This window comes from Plasmodium yoelii (assembly GCF_900002385.2).
Source record: "Plasmodium yoelii strain 17X genome assembly, chromosome: 12".
Taxonomy (NCBI): domain Eukaryota; phylum Apicomplexa; class Aconoidasida; order Haemosporida; family Plasmodiidae; genus Plasmodium; species Plasmodium yoelii.
Window position 1 is genome coordinate 556,872 of NC_036184.2, and position 13,890 is coordinate 570,761.

Here is a 13,890-nt window from a genome sequence, read left to right on the forward strand (position 1 = left end):
CATAGATTGATTTATAAACCTATGAAATAAACTTAGGTGTTCATTTTAATCCTACTAAAAATTTGTTTGAAAAAATATAAAATAATATGAGTTTATAATTGGTAATTGAAAGTTAATAGGCTAATATACTAACAATGTCAAAACTATATCGTGCATATATATAAAAAAAAAAATATATATACATATACTTTTTTACACTATATATATTATATACATTACTGCGGGTATCGCTTTGTACAAATTATTTTTACTTAATTTATTTACTCATCCACAATTTTTATCATGTTTGTTTGTTTATTTATTTTGTGTAAGAAATATTTTATGTAAGAAATATTTTATGTAAGAAATATTTTACGTTGTGGTTACGAATAATTGACACTAACTGATGGAGTGTTTTATAAACTATTAACATCGAAAGCAAATTAAAAAGATAATACTAATTCAATGGTATATATTTGTGTTTTTATTTTAATAATAATGCTTATTACATTAATTACACTTTGGGTAGGGACCTACATATAATTTATTTTCTTCAAATTTTTGTAAAAGCATATAAATATGGATATCAATTAATCTGAAAAAAATTACATATTTTAATTATATTTAAAATGTTCATATTAAAACATAATGTAGCTTTTTATTATTTAAGCTTATAAAGTTTATATCATTTAAAAATATTTTTTTGTCATCTTTTAAATAGGAAATAATGATAATAAGATTATAGGTATGTGTAATTTACCGTAATGGGATTTTCCCCTTTCACATTTAAATACATATAATATAAAAATTAACATTTTCATCACACCGTTGGATTTATAAATTTGTTTATATATGCTAATAGGTAAAGTATTGCGTTTTTTGTTTCTTTTAAATACTTATTCTTCGTACTATGAAATTTACACTATATATAAAACCAACGCAACTCCAATAGTAATTATTCTTATTATGGATCCAATACAAATAAATACTCGTATAATAACAAACTTAGTTATTCCATCGAGTTACACACATATGTTCCAATTGTTTTGGTCTTATTATTGTAAAGAAATATTATCCTTTCTTTAATCCGAATTTCGCATAAGTGTATATCATTTAAAATATAAAATATAAAATATAAAAGCTACACTAGTATAATAAACACATGAAATAACGATTTCACTAAGACAACTGTTTTCTAATCGACAACAAATGCCTATGCAACGTTTTTAAAGATGCATTTTATTTTTTCGGATACTTAACCCCCCAAATATATGATATCACATAATATGATATCATATAATAATGGATACGCTATTGTTTTATTTATTTTGTTATATTTCAAGTTATGTGTATAATTTTATAGTAGACATTTACTATTATATTATATTCATCTTCATGTTTTTTCGCAATATAATAAATGTATCATTTTCTTTTATAAACTAATTATAAATGCAAACAAAAGTGAATGGTTTACAAACAATTTTATATGAATACCAAACAAAAAGAAATATGAGAAATATTACGCTCATAGGCATATATAAAAAAATCGAAAAAATATAGGTGAATATGTATACACTCTTTATATGAATAATAAGAAAAAAATATATAACGAATCACTTAAATATATATTTAACTACAGCATTTTTTCAAAATATTTTGTCTATAAGAAATTTATGCCTTGTAGTCATTTTGTTCTGTCTGATTATCAACTATCTTCTTTTCTTCCTTACTAATAATTGCATTTTTCTCCGCACGTATTTGCTTATAGTTTTTGTTTTCCCATCCTGTACCTCCTTCTTTCAAAACATTAGCCGTTGATAAAAATACGTTCAAAAGCATAAACATAATAACCATACTTGTACTCAACGTAACTAACAGAATTACTATAGATGTAAGATTATAATTATTACTAAGTGATATATAAGCCACCAAAATAAGAATAAATGATATAATAATATCAACTATATGTATAATTATAAGTCCAGTAACAATGTAAAATATAATAAAATTCTTAAATAATATTCCAAGGATAGCAAAACAACATAATACAGCATATAATACGAGATTAATTGTCCTAGCTGTCGTATTCTTCTCCGCGAATAATCCAAGAAAACGGACGAAAATAATCACTGTTGATAATATACATCCTCCTCCTAACGGTAAACAGCAACAATTGGACATTTTTCCTAAACGGCCCATCTTAAATATTTACGATTTAAATATAATTTTTTTTTTGTAAATGTGATTTTTTTATTTCTGATTTTATGAAAAATGAATATTACATAAAAATATATGGATATTCCCTTGTATTAAAATAAGTCTTAATATATATACATATACATTCATACAAAATGGTTTTCGTGTTTTAAATTACAATTTAATAAAAATTAATAAGTCACACATATAAAATATGAAAAATATAAAGATGAATAAAAATACATAAAAAAATAAAAGCGTAAATTAAAATACCAAAATATATTTTTTGATAAATAGCCAAAAATCGTTGAAATTATAAAATTATTTCAAAAAAAAAAAAAAAAAGTATATATAAACATGCACAACGGATGAAAATATGCAAATCATAAAAAAAAAATTTTTTTTGGCTGTTATAAATATTTAATTTAAGCTATCTGATTTTATGTTTAAGGATTTCTATCAGATCTTCATCATTATTTAACACATTTAATTTTTGGAAATAAAACATTAAGGAATATGAATTATGTTCGTTTATCTTTTTATAATTAATTATAATGTAATTTTTTATACTATATATAATAAAATTATTTATGTGGTTTAATATTAAAAATATATTTAAAACTTTTATAACGTCCTGAATTAAACAAACATCATAATTATTTATGAATAAATTTATTCCATTTTCCCATAGCTTTAAACAGCTAATTATTTTTTTTTTTAATCCTTCAGAATTTGGCTTGTTGACACATTTTATTTTATTAATGTCCTTTTTGTAATTTTTATTTTCATAGCTATAATTCTCCGGATTTCCTTTAATAAAAATTTTATTTACGTCAAAAATATCAAAATTAAAAATCGTGGTGTTTTCATAATTTTTTAAAAGAATGGACAATGAATATAGAATATAAATTTTTAATTCATCTGACAACTCTATATTTCGAATTTGTGATATAAATATTTCTAATTTTTGCAATGGTATAAGTATATTATATCTTGAATATATATAAAATATGTTACTAATTTGGCTTGCATTTAATAAATTTACATAGCTTGTCAGTTTATCATTAAATACATTTAAAATATAGTTAAATAAATTTGCGTATTCAATATAATAATTCATACTTTTATCTTTATACATTTCGATGTCTTTTCTTTTTTTGATATTATTACATTCATAGTTTTCTACAACATCTTTTAATAAAGGTAAAAAATGTATACAATTAATAACTTCGTTAATACTACTTTTATGCATACAAACATTTAATTTAAGAGTTGATAATTTTAATATATGATTATAATTTTGGTTGATCTTTATATATGTATACAATATTCTGCATATGTCTACTAAATTCGCGTCATCAAAAAGAGTAATAATTTTTTGAGATAATATTTTAAAAATATTCATATTTTTATATAATATACTTGCATAGCAATAAGAGATTACACATATATCTCTAATATGCACATGCTTATGAAATACATTGTCAACAATTATATTATCCAATTTAATAAATAATTCGTCATCCTGTATTTTACATTTAACTAAGGCATTTAAAATCATAGATATTTCAACTATATTATAAAGTGTGTGCACTTTTTTTTTTAGTTCATCTTTTAACAAAATTATTAAATCTTCTTTTTTCCTTTTTGAATAGCTAGATATTAACATAGCTAGATTTGATGTATTGAGATATTCGCATTTTCTTTTTATTATGGGAATGAAACTATCATATAAATTAGTTTCATATCGAGCTTTACTTAAACAAAATAAAAATGAAGCGATTTCTCCAACTTCAAATCTGTCTATTATTTCATAAGATCGCCTTTCAACTTGTTTCCAAATAAAATCATTTTTTATATTTTCTTTTAATAGCATATTAGAAAAAATGCATAAAACAGAGGAATTCATATGCTTAATCTTAATCTCATTTTGAATAGTTGTATTAAATTCATTTGTATTATTCCTGTATACAAAGTAGGGGCTTATTTTTGTTAAATATCTTTTAAATATGTAATTATTAACTTTATTTACTTCTTTACTTTCCTTTAAAATATTCTTAAGCTTGAACATTGACGTAAACTATTTTATTCAACCAAAACTGAATTTGTTATTATAAACAAACATGGGAAATTATGTATGTCCCCACATATGTATTGCTTGTATTATTTGCTAATATGCAAGTAGGTCTATACATATTATGCTATATTATAGTAGGAAATTATATTTTAAATAATTTTAATAATATATATTGCACATATTTTTAATACTATTTTTTAATGAAAACATATTGCAGTGCTTAATTATTTTAACTTTGCATAAAATTATCAATGAAAACGCAATTCTTATTATAAAAACACATTTTTCTATATTTTTAATTCTAATTTTTGATTAAAAAGGCAATACAACAAAAAAATGAAAAAGAAGCAAATATTCCACAACCATATAACTATTACATGTATAAAATGCTTATAAATATTTCTAATATTATAGGCATATACCATAAATATAAAAGGGATATACATAGATTTTATAATGAAGTTCCAATTATAGAGTAACAATCCAAAAGGACTTAATAAATGGCATATGCATTATGAAATGTTCTTAACAAAATATATCTCTCTTAGCTTAAACAAATAACAAAAATGTAAAACAAACGTTTTTTTTTGTTGTGTTATCGACGTATTTTTTCTTATTAAATATTTAATATGTTCATCGAAGAATATACATATATGTGTATGTATATATTACCAAAAAAAACGATCAAACAAAGCATACGAAAAAATAACAAATTTTAATTTATAAATCCATATATTATGCATTCTATGGAAATATATATAGTTTTCTTCTTTTTATTAAAAAAACATTTCAATTTAAATTTTTTTTATTTTATATATTCAAAAATATACAATAGACTATTGTTAATTCACATTATCGAATTTTGGATATAACATAAATTAACACGTATATAAAACTGTATGCATTATATAATAATCTCCATTTTTTTTAAGGGCTCTTGTGCTATAGCTTATAAAAAATAATTATATATTATTTAGGAAAATAAATACAAAAGTAAAAAAAAAAAAAAAAAAAGATATAATAATAAAGATAAATGAAGATAGTAATAAACACATCATATAACAATAAAAAAAATTAAAACAATCATATAAATATTTCAAATTAATTGTATCTTTTATCATTAATTTTTTTTATGAATAAAAAATAAAAAAATTAAACATAACCAATCAAAATTATCAATATATTGTTTTCATTTGATCGTATCGGATTTCATATTATTCAAATTTTATCATTATTTGCATCTTTATGGTTTTCATTATATATAAATATAAACAATTTATGTATTTTATTTCATGTTTGGATTTTTATAAAATTACATACATCATATTCCTTATTATTAGCTTTTTATATTTTGCTTGATATACATATATTATATGTATTGCATATATATACATATTTATATACCTTACGTGATCGAATATTCTTCCATTTCATCGCTCAAAGGTAATATAGTTTTAACACTTTGATATTAAATGATTTATTTGTTTCCCATATATTACATATCACGAATATAAGTGTCACATGCAAATATATATATATAGTTATAGAGAAAGACCCAGACAAATAAATATATTTATTGTGGCAAATAATAAAACTTTATATAAGTAACGATAAATATAAACCTTTTATATGTTTACTTGCTAACTTATGTATATGGTCTCTGAACCAAATATTGAGTAATTTGATAATTTACTCATTTTTGATAAAATAAAATAGTATATAAAAAAAAAGTAGGTAAAATGAAAATAAAAGTAAGGACACTGCAAAATACCGAAGAAGAAATAAATGTAGATAATAATGATACTATTTTGGACTTAAAGAAAAAAATCGAAAATGTTTTTCCTGAAATGGCTTGTGATAAACAAAAATTAATATTCAGTGGAAATATATTAATAGATGAAGATAAAGCCGTTGATATATTAAAAGAAAATGATATAGTTATAGTTATGGTAACTAGAAAAATAATTACAAATAAAAAAAATAATTCAACAAAAAATGCAAATGAATTAGCTTCATCAGATTCTTTAAAAAATAAGGATGAAAAAAATAGCGATGATAAAAATAATGATAAAACAAAAAATACAGATACAGAAAATAAAGGAAATGAAAATATTAGCAATCCAGAATCTATATTATTAACTGGTGATAAATTAAAAGAAACTATAGACAATATATGTGCTATGGGGTTTGAAAGAGAATTAGTACAAAAGGCAATGACATTAGCATATAATAATCCTAATGTAGCTATTGATTATTTAACTAATGGTTTTCAAGATATTATTGATGATGGTCATGATATATCTGAAATGAAAGATTCATCTGAAAATCCAAATGACCGTGATGAAAATTATTCAAATTTATCAAACCTTTTAATGAATTATAATTTACTAGATGAAAATGAAAGACAAGAAATGTCAGTAAATTCTGAATCACTTAGAAATTCTCCTTTTTTTAATATTATTAGAGATGCTGCATTATCAAATCCTCAAAGAATTCCTGAAATTCTAGAAATGATTGGAAGATCAGACCCATCTCTTTTAGAGTATATTAGAGAAAATCAAAATGAATTTTTAAATGCTCTTCAAAATTATGATGGTGATAATAATAATGCAGAAAATGATCTTATACCAAATTATGAATATGCTGATGAAACAAATCAAAACAATGATAATTTTAATATTCCTATTACATCATTAAATGAAAGTGAAATGGAAAGTGTTCGAAAATTAGAGTCACTCGGTTTTCCCAAGCATGTAGCTTTAGAGGCTTTTATTGCTTGTGATAAAAATGAAGAAATGGCTGCAAATTATTTGTTTGAAAATATGAACGATTATACATCAGAGTAATAATGAAAAAAAATAACGTTGGAAACAGTATTGACTGAAAATATTTATATATTATATGATGATTTAGCTTTTATATGCCCATATATATATTTGAGGAAGATTAATATTATATGGAATTTTTTTTTTTTAGATTAACTAATTAAATAATACTATTACATTAGTTATATTTATTTTGTCAGATCATTATTACAGCTTACACATATTCTGTCTCAAAATTGGAAGAACTATAGTATATGCATAATATCTGTGTATGTATACAATAAATTTGAATATAATTAAACCCTTGCTAAATATGGCCAAAAAATATTTATTCTTTTTATTTACTATTTTAGTTCGTACTGTTCCCTTTTTTTGCTATTTTGTTTTTCTACACATTTTATAGAAATATTTTTTATTGATGGGACACATTTTTTTTTATTTTTTTAAAGTTTTTATTTTAAAATTAATTTTTTTTGCAGAAATGCGTATTGCTTGCCCAATAATTATATTTAAACATATGTAAATAAATTTATATTGCATATATTTTATTTAAGTTTTTTTAATTTTTTTTTTTATTTTTTCGATACTCATAGCTATGAGAAAAACGTATTTTTCCATATTAGCGTACAATTTTGAATTTCAAAACATTTTATTATTTCTCAAATTATTTAATTATATATGCATATTTGGACACGCACACATACCCATTGTGTTATGCCTATTTAAATAGCCAATATTCTCAATTTTTAAACTAATAAATATAGACATTATATATGTTTATATATATACGTTTATATTATATATGTTTATATTACATATGTTTATATTATATTGATATGATACCACTTTAAAAATGTTCATAGGTTTTTACAATTTAGTCTATACAAAAATTCAAGTTAATAAAACAATGTATATTATTGTATTTGTATAATATACTTGAGTAATGTCGATATTATTTAAAAAAAAAAAAAATACTATTTATTTTCGTTCAAATTGGAGTATACAACTAAATGGACACACAAATATGTACTTATTATATTTTACATTTAACTAAATTAAGAATATAAACATTATTTTAATATTACATAAAATAAATATAAATGTTTTTATTTTGTCTTTCTTTGCAGTAAATTAGCGTTTTCTACAATTGTTAAAATATATAAGTTTTAATAAAGCTGAAAAGCTTTAAAATTTATGGTATCTTAAGGTATGTTTTTCTCTCCTTTTGGAAAATAACATTTATTTATTATCATCCAATTTTATATAATGTAGAAAATAAAAAGTATTATTAATTATATCATAACAAATTTACGCTTACATATATAATTATCACATTTGAAACGTTTTTTCATAGAAAATATATTTTATGTTTTCAAGTTTTATTTTTTATTATTTGTGAACAAGTTTATGGTGTATTATATGAATAATATTGAGCAATTATAAAATACCCCAGGTTTTTATATACATTTCTTAATGTGTTAAAATTTTTCCTCATAAAACGATTTTCTAGATATTAAAAAAATAATAAGATATTAGCAACAACACGCCCTTTATATATATTATGCATTATGCCAGTAATATACTTATGTATATTATCTGTTCCCTCTTAAAGGCACAACAGCGTTTTTATGCACGCATTTATGGAAAAGTAAACGAATAAAAATAAAAACAAAAATAACAACAAAATAACAACAAAATAAAAACAAAATAACAAAAATAAAAACAAAATAAAAACAAAATAAAAACAAAATAAAAACAAAATAAAAACAAAATAAAAACAAAATAAAAACAAAATAAAAACAAAATAACAAAAATAACAACAAAATAAAAACAAAAATACTCGTATGCTATATATATAATATGAGCCTTATATACAATTTATGTCGTATTTAAATACTGGATACGTTTAAAGCGTAATTTTTTATATATAAGGGAAAAAATAAATCCATAATAATATGTTTTATATAAATTTTACAAAAATATCGGTACATAATAATATATACAGCATTTTAAACATTTAGCACTATGTATTATATATATATATATATATCTATAATGTATATATTTTTGTTTCCAACGTAATATTATAAATGATTACAAAAAATAATAATAATTATTAATACACCGCTAAACTATTCGCATATTATAAATATACTATTACAATGCATCTCCAATTCCCTTTATTTATAACAATTTTTTGTAACTGTTTTTATGCTCAAAAAAAAGTACATAATAAATAGCGTAAGGGGCGGAGCGATATACTATTTATACATATTTGTAATTGTGCGTTATAAAATATTGTATTCTCCCTTATATATTTTTTTTATTTTTATAGTTTATTTATACAAATAGAATAAGTACCAAATGTGAATATAAAGTAAATATATATATGTAACGTTATTCAAAAAAAAAATTAACGTATTTTATGTACCTATAAAAATAAACAAATTTACAAATGATAATTAAATACACTTAATTTATATATTATATATATATATATATTATGCGAATAATATCTATGACATTTTTTTTTTTTTTTGCGTGTATAAAGGATACACTATTTTTTAAAGAATATATTTATGACAATTTTTGGCTTATATATGCATAGTGCTAAAAAAATAAATAAATGCAAGTGCTAACAAAATATAGAGAATAAATAAAAAAACAAATTCCCCAAAATATATTTAAATGATATATCCTCAAAAAATAATACCCATTAAAAATAAATAACAGTGTGAAATATATTATATTTGTTAAAAAAAATATATAATATTAAATACATATTTTTGTTATATCCCTTTGTTCAATATACTTATAATAGTATTTTTAAAAAAATATTACATTATACATGTATATATAAAATATACACAATATCTATAAAATAATTATAATATAGCAATTGTTATATAAAAATTAATCCCCCTATTACAATAAATTATCCTTATATAATTTTTTCCCTTTTGAATATTTATACATTTTTATAAAATAAAAAAAAAAAATGTTAAATCATTGAATTAAAAATTAAAATATAATAATTTTTAATATATAAATTATATTATTGTTGATAAGCATTTTATAGAAAAAAAAAAGTAAATTGATAAATAAGAAAAAAATGAGTATAAATTACTGAAAAACCCTTATCCACCTACATTTGTTGATAAAGTAATTTTATGTTCAGTTGCGCTTTTATTTAAATTAGAAAAAGTAATTGTCTCTTTTTATAAAAGTATTCAAAAAAAATAATTTTAATGATAAGCTTTTTTAAAAACTTGCTAATAAATTAAGTTTTTTGAAAAAAAAAAAAAAAAAAAAAAAAGTTGGAAATATATATAAATATATAGAGAATAAATTCTTTGTATGTAAATTATAATGCTTCTTGTGAAAAGAAGGACATTCGACAATTGGGCATAATATTTATAAATAAAAAAGTTATATATACATACATATTGCTAATAAGCATATTGCATTTACTTTTGAGACTATAGCAACGCATAATAAAATCAATAAAGAAGAACACTACCGGAAAATACTTTTAATTAGTATAAATACAGATATAGATCTGCCAAAAAACTATAATTCTTTAATTATCAAGAAAAAACATATCGAAGTAAGGCCCCTCAAAATAGTTTATACATACATATACATACATATACATGCATATACATATATACATACATATACGTGCTTGTTTCGTGTACTTATTTCGTATACTTGTTTTATTTGGCCTTAAGTGATTACATTTGTTTATCTACTTATTTATTTACTTCTTACTATTTATTTGCTTCTTACTATTTATTTGCTTCTTACTATTTATTTGCTTCTTACTATTTATTTAATTGCTTACCTATTTTTACTATTTTTTCTTTTCACAGAATGCATTTCATAACTAAAATGGGAAGAAAAGCCAAATCCGTGGCTTCAGGAGGAAATAAAAAAGAGGAAGCTGAAAAAGTAGCTCCAGTAAACAATGAAAAGGAAACCACAGCAAATGACAAAAAACAAGTAGGATCCAAACCCAATGAAAAAAATGAGCAAAAAAATAAAAAGGAGAATGTAAAACCAGCAGAAACAACATTAAATGGACAACTTAATGGAAATTTGCAAAAAAAAAAAAATAACACTCCTGATTCAAAAAAAGGAAATACCGATGCTGAAAAAGAAGGTGCTATTAAGGAAAAAGACAACAATGCCAATACTAATAAGGGTCAGAAAAACAATGAAGATCAAAAAAAAACCCAAAAGAACAAAAATGCAAAGAATGAAAGTAATGAAAATAATAAGCCAAAAGGAACTGATGTAGAAGATAAAAACAATAACAAAAAAGTTGAAGGCAATGGAAAAAATGCTAATAAGAATCAAGATAATAAAAAAAAAGGAAAAACTGAAAGTCCTGCATCTCCACAAAATGCTAATAATAAAAACAATGACAAAGAAAAAAATGTAGATGAAATAAAGAAAGAAGAAGCTAAAAAGGATGCGAAAAAAGATTTAAAATTAAAGGAAGATGAAAGAAAAAAAATTGAAAATGATCTAAATAAAAAGTTTTTAAAATTGTCCAAACAAGATAATTATAAAAATATTAGTGATAAAATAGAAGCAGAAGTTAAAAGAAAAGCAGAATTTGAAGCATTTATAGGTACCATAAATTCATCAATATCTAAAATCAATGCACAAACCCCCAGACCAGTTAATATGAAATTAACATCTGCAGATATCGAAAATAAATGTAAAGAAGCAAAATTAAAGAAAAAGAAATTAAATCCAAAGAGTGAAGAAGAAATGGAAGAAGTTAATACTTATATAAATTATTTAGAAGATCAATTAATTATTACAAAAAATTATGAAAGCTTTAAAAATTTCCAAAATCGTTTATTTACTTTAAAAAAAACATGCGAAGAAAAATTAAAGGAAAATCAAAAAAGCTTAAATGAAATAAAAGTACACGAAAAAAAATTAAAATCTGTAGAAAAAATAATTAAAATGAAAAAAGAAAAACAAAATATTCAAATAAAAGAAAATGATATAATAAACAAAGAATTTTCATTACCTAATGATAAATATAATACATTAATTAAACCATACAATTTCCTTAATAGAATACAAACAAAATACTTTGTATATGTAGATAAAATAAATAATAATAATTTTGAAAACAAAACAACTTTGAATATATCTGGATGTAATGAAGATATAGAAAATTTTATTTCTTATATAAAAAATATAGATTTTACTGAAAAAAATTATGTACATTTGAGTAATAAAGTATTTAAAATTATGCTTAATATGTGTGATGGAAGTTTTAAAAAAATGGAAGAAGATACAAACGTATTTGTACATGTAGATAATGAAACATTATATTACTGTGGTATGAAAAATGATATCACAAATTTAAAAGAATTAATTGAAAAAGCTAATAATGAAAAAAATTCAAGTGCTAAAAATGTCTCAAAAACAATTAAATTAGATTCAGTATTAGGACGTGGTTTTAATAAAGGTCTTTTAAAAGAAATCGAAACAAAAACTAATACATTAATAAGAATGAATTATGATGCAAAAACTTTTGATGCTTCAGCTACTATAAAAGGAAGTAAAGATGCAGATATACAAGAAGCAGAAAAAAAATTAAATGAAATTCTTAACAGTTTAGAATCTGAATTTATAAAATTTGAAGAAAGAGAACTTTTTGCATTATATAAAAAATGTGCATATGAATTAAATGATATCAGAAAAAATTTAAATTTATTTGTTATACGACATGATAATGGTATTAGTTTAGTAGGAAAACAAGAAAATATTAAAAAAGCTCTTGAAATTTTAGATCATGCTAAAAATATAATATCTAGCAAATCTGTTAAAAAAAAACTAACCGAAGAAGAAGCATTTCTTTTTAATGCAAATTACAGAAATCAAATTAAAGCACAAACTGGAGCTGAAGTTAAAATATTTAATAAAACAAATTATAAAGAATTAAATATAAGTGGAAATAAAAGTAATATTGATGATGCTATTCAAATGATTGATGATTTATTAAAAAAAAGAAAATCTGTTGAAGTAGCTATTAATGAACGAGTTATTGCATTATTATTATCAGCAAAGGCTCAAAAAATTAAAGAAATCGAAAAAGATACATATACTAGTATTCAAATTAATAAAACTAATTATATTGCTCAAATATATGGACATGAAGATAATATATATTTAGCTAAAGATGTTTTAGAAAATCTAGTACAAACTGAAGGTAAAGATGAAAAAGATGCAAAAGAAGGACCAGATGGAAAATCTTCATCTAATAATTCATATATAACTGTTGAAATAAATATAGATACTGAACATATAGGAAGTATAATTGGTAAAAAAGGAAGAACTATTAACAGAATACAAGAAGATACATATGTTAAAAAAATACATATAGACAAAGAAAATAAAAAAGTTTTTATTCAAGGTACTCCAAAAACAGTAGAAATTGCTCAAAAAGAAATAGAAAAAATATTAAGTCGAACTAAAGAAGAAAATTCATACTATGATCGATATAACAATACCAGTAATAGTAGACATATGCCATCAAACAGTAATTATAATAGTAACACATTTTCCCCATCTCAAAGAAAATCACACAAAAGTTCAAGATCTGGAAAATCTAATTATAGATCTGATTCCTCCAAAAATGAAGTTTATATTAACACAAATGATGAAAAGGCCTTTCCCAGTTTACACGATGTAACTAATATTCAATCCCGAAAAACAAAAAAGGCAATCATTTTAGCTAATACTAAAAAACATGACACAGTACAAAAAGAAATCGTTGCAAATTAA

At 21.4% G+C, this 13,890-nt stretch overlaps 4 protein-coding genes across 4 annotated transcripts; 2 read left to right on the forward strand and 2 right to left on the reverse strand.

Annotated features, from left to right (window-relative positions):
- Window positions 1-1,650: 1,650 nt before the first annotated feature.
- Window positions 1,651-2,178, reverse strand: PY17X_1213100 (conserved protein, unknown function; the record flags this gene model as incomplete). The annotated part of the gene is made up of 1 exon (XM_722392.1): window positions 1,651-2,178. The coding sequence occupies one exon, from the start codon at window positions 2,176-2,178 to the stop codon at window positions 1,651-1,653; it is 528 nt and encodes a 175-aa protein (XP_727485.1).
- Window positions 2,179-2,605: 427 nt separating this feature from the next.
- On the reverse strand, window positions 2,606-4,246 carry PY17X_1213200 (heptatricopeptide repeat-containing protein, putative; the record flags this gene model as incomplete). The annotated part of the gene is made up of 1 exon (XM_722391.2): window positions 2,606-4,246. The coding sequence occupies one exon, from the start codon at window positions 4,244-4,246 to the stop codon at window positions 2,606-2,608; it is 1,641 nt and encodes a 546-aa protein (XP_727484.2).
- Window positions 4,247-5,991: 1,745 nt separating this feature from the next.
- On the forward strand, window positions 5,992-7,098 carry PY17X_1213300 (DNA repair protein RAD23, putative; the record flags this gene model as incomplete). Its single annotated transcript, XM_724196.1, has 1 exon — window positions 5,992-7,098. The coding sequence occupies one exon, from the start codon at window positions 5,992-5,994 to the stop codon at window positions 7,096-7,098; it is 1,107 nt and encodes a 368-aa protein (XP_729289.1).
- A 3,852-nt stretch (window positions 7,099-10,950) lies between these two features.
- On the forward strand, window positions 10,951-13,890 carry PY17X_1213400 (uncharacterized protein; the record flags this gene model as incomplete). The annotated part of the gene is made up of 1 exon (XM_718587.2): window positions 10,951-13,890. One exon carries the CDS (start codon window positions 10,951-10,953, stop codon window positions 13,888-13,890), a length of 2,940 nt encoding a protein of 979 aa, XP_723680.1.